The sequence below is a fragment of the Akebia trifoliata genome, chromosome 6 (genome assembly GCF_017979445.1).
Source record: "Akebia trifoliata isolate Shusen 1 chromosome 6, ASM1797944v1, whole genome shotgun sequence".
In the NCBI taxonomy this organism is placed as follows: Eukaryota; Viridiplantae; Streptophyta; class Magnoliopsida; order Ranunculales; family Lardizabalaceae; genus Akebia; species Akebia trifoliata.
In genome coordinates, this window is record NC_141380.1 from 6638951 (window position 1) to 6656465 (window position 17515).

The 17515-nt window shown below is 34.0% G+C and overlaps 2 protein-coding genes across 2 annotated transcripts; both read left to right on the forward strand.

Annotated features, from left to right (window-relative positions):
- Positions 1-207: 207 nt before the first annotated feature.
- LOC147399942 (uncharacterized) lies at positions 208-6126 on the forward strand. The gene is made up of 3 exons (XM_086445516.1): positions 208-470; positions 3054-3542; positions 5517-6126. The coding sequence occupies exons 2-3, from the start codon at positions 3081-3083 to the stop codon at positions 5946-5948; spliced, it is 894 nt and encodes a 297-aa protein (XP_086301642.1). The 5' UTR covers positions 208-470; positions 3054-3080; the 3' UTR covers positions 5949-6126.
- A 6082-nt stretch (positions 6127-12208) lies between these two features.
- Positions 12209-14214, forward strand: LOC147399943 (actin-depolymerizing factor 1). The gene is made up of 3 exons (XM_086445517.1): positions 12209-12368; positions 13413-13678; positions 13761-14214. Exons 1-3 carry the CDS (start codon positions 12366-12368, stop codon positions 13909-13911), a joined length of 420 nt encoding a protein of 139 aa, XP_086301643.1. The 5' UTR covers positions 12209-12365; the 3' UTR covers positions 13912-14214.
- The last annotated feature ends 3301 nt before the right edge of the window (positions 14215-17515 follow it).

Below are 17515 nucleotides of genomic sequence, written 5' to 3' on the forward strand. Positions count from 1 at the left end.
TTCTTCCAATTTAGAGAAGTTGATTAGGGTTTGTGATTCTCGTTGCTAGGGTTTCGAAGAGCATCGACCATGATCTCGATGCTCGTAGATTTCCTCAACAGGGATGCAACAATGATTCCTTCGGAGACCTCTTTTCATGGCTTTTCTTCTTCTAATCGTCTCAAACATCTTGCGAAATGCGATCGTCGTGGTAATTTGAGTTAACATTCGAGTTGAAGAATGAATTTTCTGTTGTTTTAGGGTTTCTTCGTCTTGGTTTCCGTTTCAACATCTGAACGAGATTAAGGAATTTGAGATCTAGAAATCAGAAATCGATTGGTCTCGTCTGTTTCTTTTGGTAATTAGAGTACGTAATACGATCAAGGAAATTAGAATCTGTGGTGGTTTTCATAGTTTTGGCGAGATTCGTTATTTGTTTGGAGGTATTGGTGGTTCTTTCTACTGGTATTGTGGAGATCTTTGTCGCAGTGGTAATGTTCTTGTTTCTTTTTTAAATAATTGTTAGACTATATTTTTGATAGATAAGTCATAATAATTGTAATCTTGTCATGTGGATCCTCTAAATCAGCTGTATTATCTTATTATTTTGATGAGTTATTGACGTAGCAGAAGCATGTGAATCAATAGATCCAATCGATAAACAAGCAATCATGGTTTCAAAACTTGTCTGAGACCGAGACGTACTGCCTGAGTCATCTCGGTATCAGGCATGGTCGAGATGGACGGTCAATTTTTCGGACGAGGTACCATGTTCATTTTTCATTTTTTTGAATAAGACGTCTCAAACGTATTGGAAAACTCGTCCGTGATGACTCAGTATCTGGCATGGATGAGACAAGATGCGAAACCGAGTTTTAAAACCATGCAAGCAATAGATTGGAAGAAAATAAAGTGAAGAGCTAGAAAGTAACTAAGAGAAAAAAGAACATTGAATTGATTGAATTTCGTATTTGAATCTTCTTATATAGGCAACTTCATCATAACAACTTAGAAACCTTCTAAAATACTAAAAAGTAACTTTCTAATATATCTATAATATAATATCAAATTTTTAAGTCTATTATAACTCAATTTATAGCCACTTGGAAGCACTTCTTATTATATCCTAAATAATAAAAAAAACGAATTTAGAAAAAATAGAAACTTCCTAAAGTTGAAATAGAAATCCTCTAGAATAAGCAAACTAATTAAGACTCTCTAAGTAAAATTGTAGATGTCCTACATCAGTTATTTACTGTTAAAATCAGATTTATGTATTACAGTTCATTTGATTTTGCCTATTTTAATTTGAATTGTATACGTACCGTGTAGCTTAAAACTCATAAAGATTATGGGGGAGCTAAGTTGGTGGGGTGGGGGAACAAGTGTCATAGTTCAAGTAATTTCACGTTTTTTAGAAATAGTGAATTAAGAAGGTCTGGACATTATCTTATATAATATATATTTGTTAATATTTTCCATAGGATGTTAGTGAGGACGGATTAATGGATCCTATTTCTCAATTCATTTGTGTCTAAAATCTAATCTCCTAGTCAACTTCTCCAATTCTTTTGGTTAGTAGTTTTCATTACACATTACCGAACCATCGTAATCGAATTTTCCTTAGTTTATTGTCAGCTATTGAGGCAATTATATTTTATGAATGTACATGATTGTATAGTTTCACTTAGAATGTAAGCATCATGGTTTTAATTCCTTGAGGTTTTTTCTTCCATGGATTGAATGAAGTTGTCACTAACAATGTACTTGGACTACTTTGGTTGTGCTAAGATGCTTCGTATCATTTGTTTAGAAATTGATTATCCAAATTTAGCTTTCCCCGTAGCAAATTATTTGCACTTTTTGCCAAGTAACTTGCAAACATTTTTGTTAGGTTGCTAAACCCTAATGTCTTGCTTTTTAAGATTTCTTTGTTTAACAACCAACTGTTCTTATTGATTTACTGAAGTATATTCTAGCTTCTATTGAGATTGAACTTTCCAATTTTCTCCCTTTCAAAATTTGGGGAGATTTATGCTAGGATCGTTGATTATAATTCGGGATGTTAGATTTACTTGGTAGTTCTTAACAGGGATCCTTTCCAAACATGCTTAGTTTTAAGTTTCGTGATTCAGATGTGGCCATGTGGGGAACATTTCAAAGGGAACAAATCTAAATTCTGGTTGTATGATAGGTCCAAAGCTTGCTTGGACCCTAACACTTTGGTTACACGACAAAGTTGTGTGTAATTAATACATTTTTTTTTCCATATTTTTTATTCTTTTTTGTTGTTTTTGTATTTAAAATGGGGGAGTGAACTTTTCTCAAGTGTATGTATTCAGGTTCTTTTTGGCTCCACCTCATCACAAACTTTCCATTGTCCTTAATCCAAGCCTTTGAGACTTAACACTTCTTGGAATCTAATTCCATAAGGTTTACCTTCCAAAAAAAATTCTACAAGGTTCACTTCAATGCCAAATGGTTGTATATAATCATGTACAATGTGTTAGGGGAAGTTTTTGGAGAGTCCTTGGAAACTAGAATGGGTTAGAACCCTAGAATAAATTATTGTGTTGCTGAATGTTCAACTACCGTTGGATCATCTCCATTCAATGTGATCCCCATCATGTATTTACCCCTTCAAGTCTATACACAGAGACCATATCAGTTATAACCACGGAAAATTGTTAGTAGTTAGAATCCTCACTCATAAGTCATACCTGAGGAGCCCACATATTAATGCACCCGTTCTCAGTCTTGACCATGGTGGAATGTATCATGAACAGGTTTTTAAGTTCGCTTTTACCCTAAATCTAAGCCTTCAAATCTTAACTTCTGAATATCTTCTAGAAATATCATGTCTCATATAGGGGAGGAGATCTCGAGAAAATTCCTAGGAATGTTCTAGAAATATCCGTATCCATGATCATGTGGATGCAACTGCCATGTATGGATAGAAAGTAACTAGGAAACATAGTTTTTGGTATTTGTTGTATGGGTGCAGTCGTGCAGCTGCCCCGAATCTCCTTATTTTTTTACTGAAAATAGTTTATATAATTTGTGTGCTTTAGCAGCTTTCTCCGTGGGGCCGGATATCATCAATGGATGTCTCTACTGCTTTTGATGTTTCTGTCTCTGAATATCCAAATAGCCAACATGACTTGAAGCAATCATTTGCAAATCGTAAGCAATGTTGTTGTAGTAACAGCAATTTTATCGAAGATGGTGCTGTGGCAGAACTTGGATTCACACTTTGTGGGTCCCTACATATTCAAGATATTCAGGCATTGGAATCAGGTTTTATTCCACATTCAGATGGCAGCCACATATTCCATCCGGATAAGGGTAAAATGCATGAAGAATTAACAGTACATGAATTAAAATCCTCAAGCATAACAACTCAGAAGAGCTTGACCAAGTGTGCAACGTATCCGGGCTCCAAAAGGACACCATTATGCTCCCTGTCCGTAGATGTGAGAGAGGAGATTGCTGATACAGCATTCCAAGTACAAAGATCTATGAAATATGAGAATCCAGTTTGCACCCGCTCGATATCCCTGCCAGTAAGTTTCCGTCCCTCAATAACTAATATACATGTGAAGTTCCGTGAGATTTAGTGTCTTTATCAATTGCTATAAATCATTTTATTCATACGTGTCACTAAGATAAAGTCACTGAGTAATGCTTTGTACCATTCTCATGTTTACGTATTTATTATTATATTTTTATGGGCAGGGTTTGATAGAAATGCCCCCAAAAAAGGTAGAACATAAACATAATGAAGCTTATTGTCATTTAAAATAGGTGTTAACATTTTTTTCCATTTAAATAGGACCTGGGTGTAGGCCACCTGAATTTTTTTGCCAACTTAATGAATTGATGTTGATTTTAATGTCTGTTTACAGTGTTAATTTTTAGGACTGTTTCGCACTGTTTATAGATACTTTAGGACTTCCTCTAGATATTCTTGGACTGGAAGACACTTGGTACCCATTCAAATATTTACCATCAGAACCCAAATTTATACGAAGAAGGGTTTAATATAAGTGAGATGTTTATTTATTTGAACTATTTTTTTCTTTATTATTATCTATTTATTTATTTTTGTTCTTTTTTTTTTTTTTTGGGGGGGGGGGGGGGGTTACAGTTTGATTATTTTAACGTAGGTCAACTTTGAATGCTATCCCACTGATGTTGTTAATGGTGCATAATCTCCTCTCTTTTTTTATTTGAATTTTATAGTACTGAAAGAGTTCAATCTCTGACAAGAATAAGTTGAAGCTGTAGTACGAGTCAACATGGTTGGTAGTTTGATATCCTAATTGAACTTCTTTGTGTATTAAGCTGGGGTCATAAAATCTGCTAGTCTTTTGTGCAATTCCCCTAGTTGCTTAGAGTTTTTATTTTGTATTGTAGGAAGTTCTTATTGGTTAGGAAGTGATCGAGTTATTAAGCATCTTCCTTTTTGCTTCCCTGATCAGTTTGTGAGTTGCATTTTATAAGTTGAATAGGATAGGATTTGGACCAAAATGCTGTTATGGTACTCAGATTTCTAAAGTGGTTGTTACCATTTTAACCATTGCATTTTGTAATTTTTTATATTGAACCAAAAAAAAAGAAGTTGTGAACTTGTAATGCTTATAACTTTTCCAAAACCAGGTTTTAGGAGTTGAAAGTCTTGTCATGGTCTCATTTTAAAAGCCCTGTAGTTTGTTGGACGAGTTCTCCCAGTATGCCCTTAATAGTTTGCTGGAAATAGGCTTTTATCTTGTTAAGAGAGATATCTGAGAGTTTTGTAAACTCTTGTTCGACTGTTCTTAAAGTCTTTTGGCTCTGGAAGACCTACTACCCTTTCCATCCATGCTTACTGAGTTGTTTATTTAAGACTTTTTTTTTTTTTTTTTTTTTGTGGGTGTTAATTTTCTATAGTTTTCCCATTCTTTCTTTACCACTGCAATCTGCATTGTTTTTAGTAAGAATTGTGGGAACGTGGAGTACAACATTTTTTAAACCTCAATCACCTTTCAACAGTGTTTTTAACCGTGACGATGTCATTATGTGGTGATGAAGGTAACCATGGTATTTTTTAACACCAATTGATGGAATTTTGAACCTTGAAGACTTGCAAACTTGCTCATCACTAGGGAAATATGTAATACCCTAATATTGCTATAAGGACTAACCAACTTCTTGACAAGATTTACTGATAGATTTAAAATAAAAAAAAAGTTCTTGACAAGATTTTATTTTCTGTTTGATAATTATAAAGTGTATTATATAGAATGAAACAAAGAAATACAAAGGAAATGAGGTCGGGGAGACCTATGTTGGGACAAAAATAATAGAAGTTAACATTTGGCAAAGTAACGAGCTCCAAGGATTGCTTGATCACATTTAAACACCAAATCCGCCAAAGAAGAATCCCTGAACCCTTTAAACATTTTTTACCCAAATAATAGAAGGCCTGCCATGGTAATAATGATGTCATTTGTTGATTTTCCGTCCTTGTATTCCTTTCTCTTGCCATGTCCTCCCAGACTCCTTTGAAGCTTGTCTCGGCAATGAAAGGCAGCCGCGAGAAGCATGGTACACCTCTGAAGAAATTGACTGTGAAATGGGCTCCCGACGTGTATGACCCACCTGCCACATCCCTCTCCCACACGGTGAAAAGCCACAACCAGCTACGCTACAGGACACACAAGAAGAATGTCAAGCAGAAGCATAAGGGGAAATCTTCACGAGGGAGCAACCACGACAAGAAGCACTACCGGAGGTATATTGGCAACACTGGTCTGTGTCCCAAGTCACCTTCAAGTAACTATAATGGATTGCTCTTCAGCCGTTCTAATCAATCATTGGTGGAACAAATGGACTTTGCTGTTACTGATCAGGATTCAAAATGTGGGGTTGGCTTTCTGCAAACATCCTTAGCTAAGGTGGTGCGCATCTCAGTTGCTGAGGCTACATAAAATGATGTTCTTGGTCCTTACATGGTTGCTACTGCTACTGCTACTACTACTACTACTACTACTACTAGTACTGTTTGGGTTTCGTGTATCTGATCTTTAGTTGAGTTTCTATGTACTGCAGATTATAAGGTCCACTCCCTAGTTCAATTTTCTTCGTTGATAGATTTGTGTTGCTTAATGGATCCAAGACCATTGGAGTCCTTTTAGGACTGGTATTGTCTCAGGTCCATTCTAACATTTACTTGGGCTATACCCATATTAGAATATGGGGCCTGTTCGGCGCCATAGAGATCATTCTCACCAAAAATCAGTCCATTCCAAAATTTCCAATCCCATCAAGAATGGTTTACAAAAAATCAACAGTCCACGGTTCTTGTGAACATTCTTAAGTTTCGGAATGGGCTGATTTTTGGTGAGGAGGATCTTCTCACCGTAGAGATCCTCCTCACCAAAAATCAGCCCATTAGGGTAAGTAGTAGGGTGTTGGACATTTTCCTTAGAAAATGGTTTTAATTACTGTTACAGGGAAGATGATTTGCTATTTTTCAGAACCCATGAAAAAAAATTGAACGTGACTTGGATTGTTTTGACATCAACTGGAGCATAATCACAAAATTCTCCAAATTAGGGAATAGCTGATTAAATTGTTGAATTGAAATGATTTCGATTAATCCCTGAATATGGCAATGTGTTTACCCTTCACATTTGAATTTTATTTTGAAGAAGAAGATGAGGACGTTTAGGGAGGTTGAAGATTGTTAGTTTTGCCAAGGTCCATTTGGATTTGTAATTTATTTTTAATAACGTAAGTGTACCTACTTAGTAAATGCAGCTCAAAAAATAAAGAGATTTTTAGTATGCCTTTTTATTAAGTGCACCTATAAATTTCGTAACTATTTTCCTTTTAGAAACAGGGTGAGGGGGAGTGTACCAGGCAATGAGGTGCATGCATAGTGGTTAAAATTAGGGGTGTACATGATTTGGATTTTGGCAAAATTGAAATTGAATAAAGTATGATCGGTTCTACAAATTTGGAATCGAATCAATCCAATTATTCTATCGAACCGAATTAATCCAAATCAACCTTGTTTCGGATCGATTCTCGGTTCTCGGTTCTCATACTTTCAAAATAGAAAAATTAATATTTTTTCTTTCAAAAGAAGAATCATTTGGATTATATTATAAATAATGCCTATTTTTAAAATGAAAATGATTTTATAATTAAATTTTGATAGAAATCTATATAAATTGAAAATTAGGGGAACCTCAATGAGACTAAAAAAAATTACAATTAAAAAAATTGTATTTTGATTGAATTAATGAGGAAACTAATCCATAAATGATAGATTAACGAATTCAAATTTAGATTCGTATGATATATTTTATATAACAAACACGGCATAAAGGTTCTTGTAAAAAAATAAAGAATCAAACTCTTTGAGAAAGTTTTTCTATAAATGGATTGATCCATTTGAGAGTTGAGAGAGAGGTTTGTGTACATTTTTTTAATGAGTTTTTGTTTATAAAAAAAAAAAAAAAAAACCAGAGGAGATGAAGTTGAAGACTTTGATGAGTTACTCCTTCATAACATACTAACGAAGTGAGGGAAATGAATGACAACTAGATTTTTTTCAAACTTGAAGAAGAGCGAAATAGAGAATAGAAAAACGAAATTAAGAAAAGGTTATATATATATACTTCGGATTGATTCGGTTCTATTATACCTCTAATCTAGAATCGAGTCAAATCAATCGGATTTTTTTTTTTTACAATCTGCACCTGAACCAATTCAATCCAAAAGGCTTCGGATTTGTTCGATTATCAGATTTACCCAATCCAATGTGCACCCCTAGTTAAAATGCACTCTGAAACTATATATCACCTGTGACATGTCAAATGATGTTGGACATTTATCATCCATCATGGATCATGACCCTCAAATTAGTTAGTGGACCATTGTTGGACTTGGGTCAACGGTTTATTGACTTTCCCAGAAAATCAATCTTAAATGAGCAAATTGGATCCTCAGTAGCGGATGCAGACAGATAAGGAGGGGGGGGGGGGGGGGGAGCAACTTCATGAAGTAGGATAGACATGGGGGGGAGCAACTTCATGAAGTAGGATAGACATTTAGGATCATCTTTATGGGTCCCGTTCGCCACCCTTAGTTTTACCACACACTTTAACAAACGCGTTTTGTCTTACATGGGTTAGAAGTTTCGGAATGAGCTGATTTTTGGTGAAGATGATCTCTATGGTGAGGAGATCATCCTCACCAAAAATCAGCTCATTCCAAAACTTCTAACCCCATCAAAATTGATTTACAAAAAATGGACGGTCCACGATTTTTTAACGTGTAAACATGGGGCTAAACATTTCGGAATGGGCTGATTTTTGGGGAGGATGATCTTCTAATCATAGAGATCATCCTCACCAAAAATCAGCTCATTCCAAAACTTCTAATCCATGTAGGACAAAAAACGTTTGTTAAAGTGTGTGGTAAAACTTAGGGTGCTGAACATTTCCCCATCTTTATACCTTCTACATAAAAAATGAAAGTCAAGGGGTACCATCAGCTGGACAACAAGGACAGAAGCAGGTGAGATTAGACAGCACAACAAGATCACCTCGGTTGTCGACATGTTGGTCATGCATTCCACCAAAAATCAAAACTTGGTTTGACGACTCGTCGAGTTGTCTCAGACGACACAACCCATTTAATTCAAGTTATAATGATTGATTTATATATATTTAAATTAAAATAATTATAAATTTTTAATAAAGTAAGATAGAGCAATAGATGTTTAGCCATAAAATCTAACTTTGGTTATATAATAAATATTTAAATTTTAAAATATTATTCTTATTTTAATTAAAATCTACAAAATCCCAATCAACTCGAGTGAAAATTTCAAAATATCATTGGAGGCATCTTGTTTGTCTCACAAATGATGTGAATGTTGAGACACACTGTACATACATATCATTGCTGAAAGAGACTGAGGTTTAAAATTATGATTCCACCTACTTTATTGTTTTGGATTTAAAATTTCAATAATTTTTACCCTTAATTCATGATTTTAAAATTCGTTTTAACATCTCGTGTCGTGTATGAACAAGACCGAGTCATCTAAAAGGATTAGGTCGATTTATTCGAGTTGTCTCGTTCAACAATGAGACAATTTACTGTCTTTTGAGAAATGCATAAGGTTTGGGATGATTTGACTACCAACCATCCATCCTCGTTGGTGGATGATGCCAAGACGAATCAATCTTGGATGAGGGGCTTAATTTAATTAGTTGTGAAATGTAATATTAATTTTAATTTACATTATTAATTAGAAATCAAATAAAATTCAGAGGGGCTATCAAATTTGTTTCTTAAGTTGATGTTTAATGTTTAATGTTTAATTTATATAATAAAACACGAAGTTGTCTTCCCCCAATATTTATCCCGCCTAAAGATAGGTTCAAATTAAATCTTGAACACATATGAAAGAATCATTTCATCTTTAGGATGTCTCTCATCGCACATAGAAAGTGGGGTGTAAACATGGTTTTAAATCTGGTTCGATACCGGGCATGAACATGGCGTCTCAACCATGGAGAATCTCACAAGATAACAACGATATCTCGAACGAGAGTTTGCAAATCTTGGATGAGATAAACATGGATGTATTAAAAAAACATGAAGATCAAAATACCATCATCTTCAACTACCAAAAAATCCCTCATTTTTCTTTCCAAACTAGTCAACTCCAAGCTCTTCAATCCAAACCAGTAAGCTTCAACCTAACCTCAAATACTAAATTAATTTAATATATTCAACATTATTTTTAGACCAAAGATTTCTATCTTAACTTTAAACCTTTGTAGAAAATCCTAGATTTTTATTTTTACTAAAAGTTCCATTTAATACTTCTTTAAAAATCCCCTGTTTGAAGGTTAAAGACTTGAAGTAGATAGAGTCTTTAGGTTAAGGTTAAGGTCTAAAATTCAAAGGGATTGGAGATTGAATATGACTGGTCTAAGAAGAAAAATTTAGGCATTTTCAATTTTAAAGATAAATAACTCATCCTTGATTAAGATGACTTGTCCGAAACAACTCAATCTTGTTCATGAACGAGATGAGTCGGAAAACCGAGATTTAAAATCATGGGTGGAAATCTACTTTTCAAGGAAAGAATACTCTTTTTTTTTTTTCTCCTTCTTTTCTTAGGAAAGAATACCCCTTCAACTTTATTGTCTTTTCTCTTCTACGTCATGTCTAATAATAATTTTTTAATTTTATTTTGTTTTCTCATCTCCCCATTTCCTAATAATATCCCTTCAATTTTACTATCTTTACTCTTATACCCTTTTATAATAGTATCCCTCAAACTATAATGTTTTTTTATCTTTTACCCTCTTAACCCCCGAGATGCTGACCATGCCATAAGCATGGGCAAACTCTAATTGTATAATATTTCACATAAAAAATCTATGTATTTTTAAAAGAAACAAACCATAGAAACCCAATTAATACAAAAAAAAAATACTTAAGTGTTGTTGCTGTGAAGAGTTAAGCCTATATATCTTTTGGGTGAATGTTTTGATAGCAATATATATCATGAATTTTAATAAACTAAAAGCACAGCCCAAGAACACATATCTCCAGCCATAGCAATCAGATTCCAATTACGTGAGGAATCACAAACACCAAACAATAAGAAAAAAAAATGGGGAATCTTTGTCTAGTCGGTCCAAGACCTTAATCCATGTAATTGATGGAGATATCACACTCTTTTGTTAGACGACCTTAATCCATGTAATTGATGGAGATATCACACTCTTTTGTTAGACCAGAGACCCTTAACGTAATATTTTCTTCAAATCTTCAAAAAAAAAAAAAAAACTTCTTTCCCATCAAAAGAAGAGAGGTTATATAGGATGAGGTTATAAAATGTAACTAACATGTTTTAGAATTTATATATTAAATATGTATTATTTCATTTAAATATGATTTATTTATTATGACATTTGTTAAAGAAAATCTTAAAAATTTATCTTGCATTTTTAAAATATTAAAATGATAAGTAATATTTTTTATTCTATCATAATTGTGGAAGCAAGATAAAATTATGTTGTCGAGTACATAAACTAAATTGTTAAATACAATAGGTACCTTAAAAATATTAGTTGGTTATATAACTTGAGGTGCCTTAAAAGTCTTTAATGACTTTCCTTCCAAAATCCTTCGCTTTGATCACTTTCTTCTTGACTTTGATTTCTACCCTATCTTGGACGATGCATGTCGTCTTCGATGCCAACATCGATTCACATATGCTCTCAACCCTCCCCGCCACCTTGGCAAATAGTAGCCGGCACATCTCAGGTGGGGAGTGGAGGAAGTACCTGAATGCAAATCACCAAGATGGTATCTACCTTACGAAAAAGTTCATAATTCAATCCTTATCAACACTATATTAGAATTGGGAGGAGCAAGTCTTGACATGACATAACAGGCATCCAAAGTTCAAATTTTGGAGAACTTGGAACTGAAAAGCACATTATTAATAGAGTGATAGGATGAATATGACAAGTATTCTTAGAGAAATCTGAGACAGATTTATAAATAAGAGGTCATCTAAGGCAAAAGTATGCAATTATAACTCACTCCTACGGTTACTTTGCCAAAATCATATTTGACTTGATTCTCAAAAAGTTCTCAAATGGGTTACAAACAAGAACTACAAAACAATCAAAAGAAAAATAAAAGACAAGAAAAAATGATTGAAGCTTTGCTAAAATTGTATTGGACTTCATTATTAGAGAGTTTTCAAGTGTACTGCCAACTAAAACTGTCGAATGAGCAAAAGAAAAAATAGAAGACAAGAAAAAATATCTTTTAAGAACTACATGTCTCCCCCACCTTTAAATATGGGGTGTTTTTAAGAAAGGGTAAAAGAAAAAAAAAAGTTGGGGGCATTCCTGAGAAGGGAAAGAAGAGAAAAGACAAATGAGTTGAGTCCACGACACCCATTTTATTGAATTACGTTTTCATTCTCTTAAATTTTATTGTCTTTCCTCTCTCAAAATTTATTAATAATATTTTTTTAATTTTATTAATTTTTTCTTTCTTACCCTCTTTTCAATAATATTCCTTTAACTTTACTAATTCCTTGCAATAGGTTGGGCAAAGTGTTGGAAGTCACTTCTTTCACATTCATATATGACGTGTCATCTTGTTATTTGACCATCAACTGTTAATTCCTGCTTAACTCTCACTACCATTTTCATGGTAGATATTAGAGAGAGCCACCGAATATAAAGGGCTCTATTTCATTTCTTTGCTTTTGAGCAAAGGGGGGGTTTTTATATCTTCTCGAGCAAGCTCATCTTCTTCGCTCGCTCTCCTCCGATCTTTCTCCTTAAAAAATGGTGAGTTTTCTACTCTGTCATCGAGTTTTACCCACTATTTTTAGGGTTTTTTTTCCCGCCACGTTGATGGTTGATTATGTGATTTTGATTTACTTGATAGATTAGAGAGTTGTTAACAATCAAATCTGAGAATTTTTAAAATGTTTCGATTATTTCGTAGATCTGATTTGTTCGTAGTTCTCTGATGATCTAATTTTTATCTTAAATTTTTATTTTTCTTGCTGGATCTAGTAAATTGAGTTCCCTTTCGATTCGTATGACCGAAGAATACATCGTGAGAGCCTTGGATTGTTGTGTTCATTTGTAGTACAAGTTATTTGTTTTGGGTTTTTTTTTTTTTTTTTTTTGAAGTTATTCTTCTTTGGTGGTTTTTTGGTTGTTGATTCTCGGCACTTATAAATATCTGCAATCGCTTAATTTAGATAGATTTGCTGTATTTAGTTTGTTTGTTTGATTTTTTTTTTTTTGGCTTGGATCTGGTTTCTACAAGTTCCAGAATTGTTCTAAACGTACATAAACGGATTTGGTTTTTGATGCATACAATTTGATTGCTTTTATGAACCCAAAAGATAAGGACTTAACTTTTGCGCCATTGTCGCCTAGTTGCTTTTGGTGTGTTGATTTGGTTTCTATCAAATTCCCTTGATGAGTATTTAGTTGTCAATGATTTTGATCTACAGTCAAAAATATGGTCTCCACTCTTTCAATTAGATAGGACCCATCTAGATCAATTTTTTTTTTCCTAAGTTGCATTGGCTGTCAATGGTGATCTTCTTTACTATTATAATGAGAGAAGGCAGAGTAGAAGTGGTTCGACACCAAATTTTGGATCCCACAAACCAGGATCATTTTGGTCAAACCGCAAGAAAATTGCAGCCCATTACCCTAAATCATGGTGGTTAGTTTTCAAAATATCATTTTTACTATGTAATATTCAAAAACCCTTTAATCAACATTTAAATTATAGATAAACCCTTTTGATACGTGTGTGTTTGCCCATGCCATTTTCTAGTTAATACTTAATTAACATTCATCCAATTATAGGCCAATGCAGCGTCAGGGTTCGCTGTACATGATGAGTGCAAGTTGAAGTTTCTGGAATTGAAAGCGAAAAGAACTTATCGCTTCATAGTTTTCAAGATAGAGGAGAAACAAAAGCAGGTAGTCGTGGAAAAGGTTGGTGAGCCCACTGAAAGCTATGAGGATTTCTCTGCAAGCCTACCTGCGAACGAATGCCGATATGCTGTTTACGATTTTGATTTTGTTACGGCAGAGAATTGCCAGAAAAGTCGGATTTTCTTCATCGCATGGTAACCTTTAGTGTTTCATTTGTTAACTATTCCTGCACTAGTCGTCAAACATTGCTATTTATGTTTTTGTTTTTTAATGAAGGTCTCCTGATACGTCGAGGGTGAGAAACAAAATGATTTATGCGAGCTCTAAGGACAGATTCAAGAGAGAGCTAGATGGAATCCAAGTAGAGTTGCAAGCGACCGATCCAACTGAGATGGGTCTTGATGTTATTAGAAGCCGTGCTAGCTAAGTGCATGGGCATTGCATTGGCAGTTTCCTTCCATACGCTTTACTTTTCTTAAGCAAATGTTTCGTGTTTGTGACATGGTATACTTGGCTAGATATGATTCTCACATGTTATTCAAGTTTTATTGCACTATATTGTTTTCTTCTAGAACAACTTCAATGATTTCTGGTATTTCTTGTGATTTGTTATTTTGTTATTTGTGGAATCTATCGGACTAGCATCTCCTTGTAGTATGGTCTACAAATTAATATGTTATAGTTTGCTGGAAGTGTGGAGGTATACCACACATTTGGTTTACTTACACAATTTTGATGACTATCTTTAGAATTGATTCCTACCCATGATATTATTTCTGTTCCTTCCACAAGGTTTCTCTCCTCTTGTTCGTGGTGGTTTACAATGATGTTCTTATTTTTATTTAAGTTTTAGTTTTTTTTTAAAATAAATCAATACCTGCCTAATGGACAATTCGTGCCTTCTTATAAATAGGTACCTATCTCATGGATGGTCATTGCCACATGGACCTTGGGATGCACTGAGTATAGAGCTTTGATATATTTATGCTGAGTGCTTTTTCTTACGGTTAAAATTATAAATGCAACTATGATGGGAGTGAGGTGGATGCTATATTTCAAATTATCTTCATTATGCTTGATAGTTGAATCTATTTGGTGATCCAACCTGTGAAAAGAGATTCTCTTAGTTGTAGAAATTTTAATTTTTTTTAAGTTACAAACTCTTTTTCCCTTCTCACTTTTTTTTCACCCTCTTTCTATGGAAATAGGATCTAGAGTCTACAACTAAGTTACCGAATTCACTCCTCTTAAACCAAACCACAAACTGAAGACAACATGAACAAAATTTTGGTGTGGTTCATGCTGGGTTCCTAGAATACAATGTTCGCCATAGGTTTGTTCCTTTATTACCTGGGTAGTTGGTTCGCTCGGTTCGAATTCAGATTCATGGTTTGCAGTCCACTACTCTAGATTGAACCTGGTTCCTACAGTTAGTTTCATAGAGGCATTTAGGTCATTTTCACGATCGTAGAAGACTTAGGTTAAGGGGGCATGTCATCAGTTTGAAAACACGGGGTATCTCTAACATTGACCAAAATTCAAAACATGGGTATCCCTGATATTGAACAAAAAAGGGGGTTTCTCTAATATTGAACAAAATGTGGGGGCATCTACTATTTGGCCAAAAGCACCGGGTTTGTGGGGTTTGCTGTTTTCCATGAACTGGTTGGTGGTTTGGCAATGTAGGAGCAAATTCTGTAACACAGTTTTGTTTTGAATTTGTGGAATGCAACGAATATGTACCAATAGATTTATGAACCCTAAGCATTGCGGTTTGCTGAAAAATTTTCATCTGGTTTGGCAAACCAAAAAGTGAAGATGTAACGTATTTGCTCAGTAAAGGGACTTTATATTATGTCTATGTGCTTTCCTTCTTGTCAAAGACACCTTTGAATCTCCTCACAAACTTTAGTATCTCTTCAATGCAAGACTCATCATCAATAAAGTCTATACTTTGATTTGTTTCAACATCTTCTAGCCATCACCAAATTAGAATCTTTTCTGGTTTTGGTTTGATTAATTTATAATGAATTATTTCTTTCTATCCTACAAACTGGACTTTTTTTTTTTTTTTTTTTTCCGATCGGTACAAACTGGACTTTTTGTTGTATTGTTTTGAATTATATTGGTCTGTGGAGTACTAATTCATCTCTGTATCTTGGCCGAGCCCTACCAAACTTCATATGAATATGAGTGAAAGCGATGACGAAACACAATTTCTTGGTGTTCCTGCCTTGGTGGCTACATTCTTTTTTTGTTGGATAAGGATTGTGGTTTTCATATGAACAGCATTTTACTCAAAATGCCTTCTACGGCAACCTTTTCACTTAAACGTAAATTTTGTAAAACCGATTCGTTCTAGCAAACAGCATTGTTCTTGTTTGGTTGCGTGTAAAAAAATTATGTAAATTCTGATTGTTGGATCCCCATTTGAACCATCTTTGTTATGGATCTTATCTTTATGTATCAAATACTACAACAAGGATTAATCATTTTAATTCAAGAAAATAGTTTTCCCTCAAAAATGTGATTTTCAGGTGTCTGATTACACATATTTTAGGGTTAATCATTTTCCCCCTGGGTGGAAAAATGTTCTCACCCCTCCGGGGGAGAATAATTTTCAAATCTCCGGATTTATTCTCTAACAGTTACATTTGACACCAAACGTTTTCCTACGTGCAACTAAAAATTAGAATTTTTTTTTCTATGGTCAATTTTCCTAAGAATTTGTTTTCCATGAAACCAAGATCATACAAAAAAGCAGCCACTTCTCATGCTTTAGAACCTCTCCAAAAGGGCTTCACGCATATAAACAAAAAAATGGTTTTTGTCAATAATTTCAGGTATTAATTTAATGACTAAAAATATTTTAAGCTTTTAAGTTAAAGATACCAAAATGTTCAGAATAGATAGTAGTTTGTTCACCAAATGCTTAACAACTTTAACCCAAACCACACTCTCTTGCAATTATGATTCTTATAGAAGTGATTCAAAGAGAAGCTTAACGCACCACACTCGAATAATGTACACTAGAACTAGGAAGTACGCAGGTTGGTGGATAAATCTAACCTTAGATTCAAAATCTGAAGCCCAAGCTAACATCAGGCCCAAAAAATTCAGCTCAAGCCCAATCCAAGTAATTTCCTATTCATCCAAGCCTGCCTTGATGTCAGGATTGGAGCCTTAATTATGGTTTTCTTTTTTGATTGTGTGTATCCAATAACAATCAGATCAAACTAATATACAAAAATTTAAATAAATTTCATATATTAAACACGATATATAATATAATTTCTCAACTTTTATCAGATAGGTCCCTACCAAATTGGGACATGGTTGATCCAAAATCGATCCTATATGTTATCGACTCAAAATTTATCTGATAAGATCCTTATCGAAACCCAAATCGATCCATATGCAAAGCATTCAAATGGGATTCCTGGTCTGATCTGATGCATTGAGAGTCCTACTTATGCTCTTTAATTCATGGTGAGATACTTAAAACATGCCCACTTTAGAAGCTAAAATAAATAAGGCATCTCTCAAGGTCAAACAAGCAAGTCCTGTAAATCTCCCATATATTTTGAAATTCTTAATAAAATCTATAAAAAAATCATTCAATCATTTGATTTTGGTGTTTTTTTATTATATATAAAATGTTAATTTTCTGGTAATTTAAATGTAAGACAATCAATATAAAATAATATTTCATTATTAGAAAATAATAGATAGTAAATATAGCTATCTATTAAGGGGAGCGTTCCGAGGCCCTAAAGAGAGTCAAACATTTTTCAAAACATGGGTTGAACAATTGTGGATCATTCGATTCTTGTAAATCACTTTCGATAGGGTTAGAAGTTTTGGAATGGATTGATTTTTGGTGAGAATAATCTCCTCGTCATAGAAATCATCCTAAAAAAAAATCAGTACATTTGAAAATTTCTAACTCATACATTAAAAAATATTTGACACAATATTTGATTCACTTTAGGACTTCCGAACGCCACCCATATCCATTAGTATCAATTCTC

What these genes read in the sequence shown, in the direction of transcription:
- LOC147399943 (XM_086445517.1), top strand. An exon ending in CGGATTTTCTTCATCGCATG is followed by an intron (nt 13,679 to 13,760) that starts GTAACCTTTAGT and finishes TTTTTAATGAAG; the next exon opens with GTCTCCTGATACGTCGAGGG.
- LOC147399942 (XM_086445516.1), top strand. Translation starts at nt 3,081, where the DNA reads ATGGATGTCTCTACTGCTTTTGATGTTTCTGTCTCTGAATATCCAAAT. An exon ending in CCCGCTCGATATCCCTGCCA is followed by an intron (nt 3,543 to 5,516) that starts GTAAGTTTCCGT and finishes ATGTCCTCCCAG; the next exon opens with ACTCCTTTGAAGCTTGTCTC.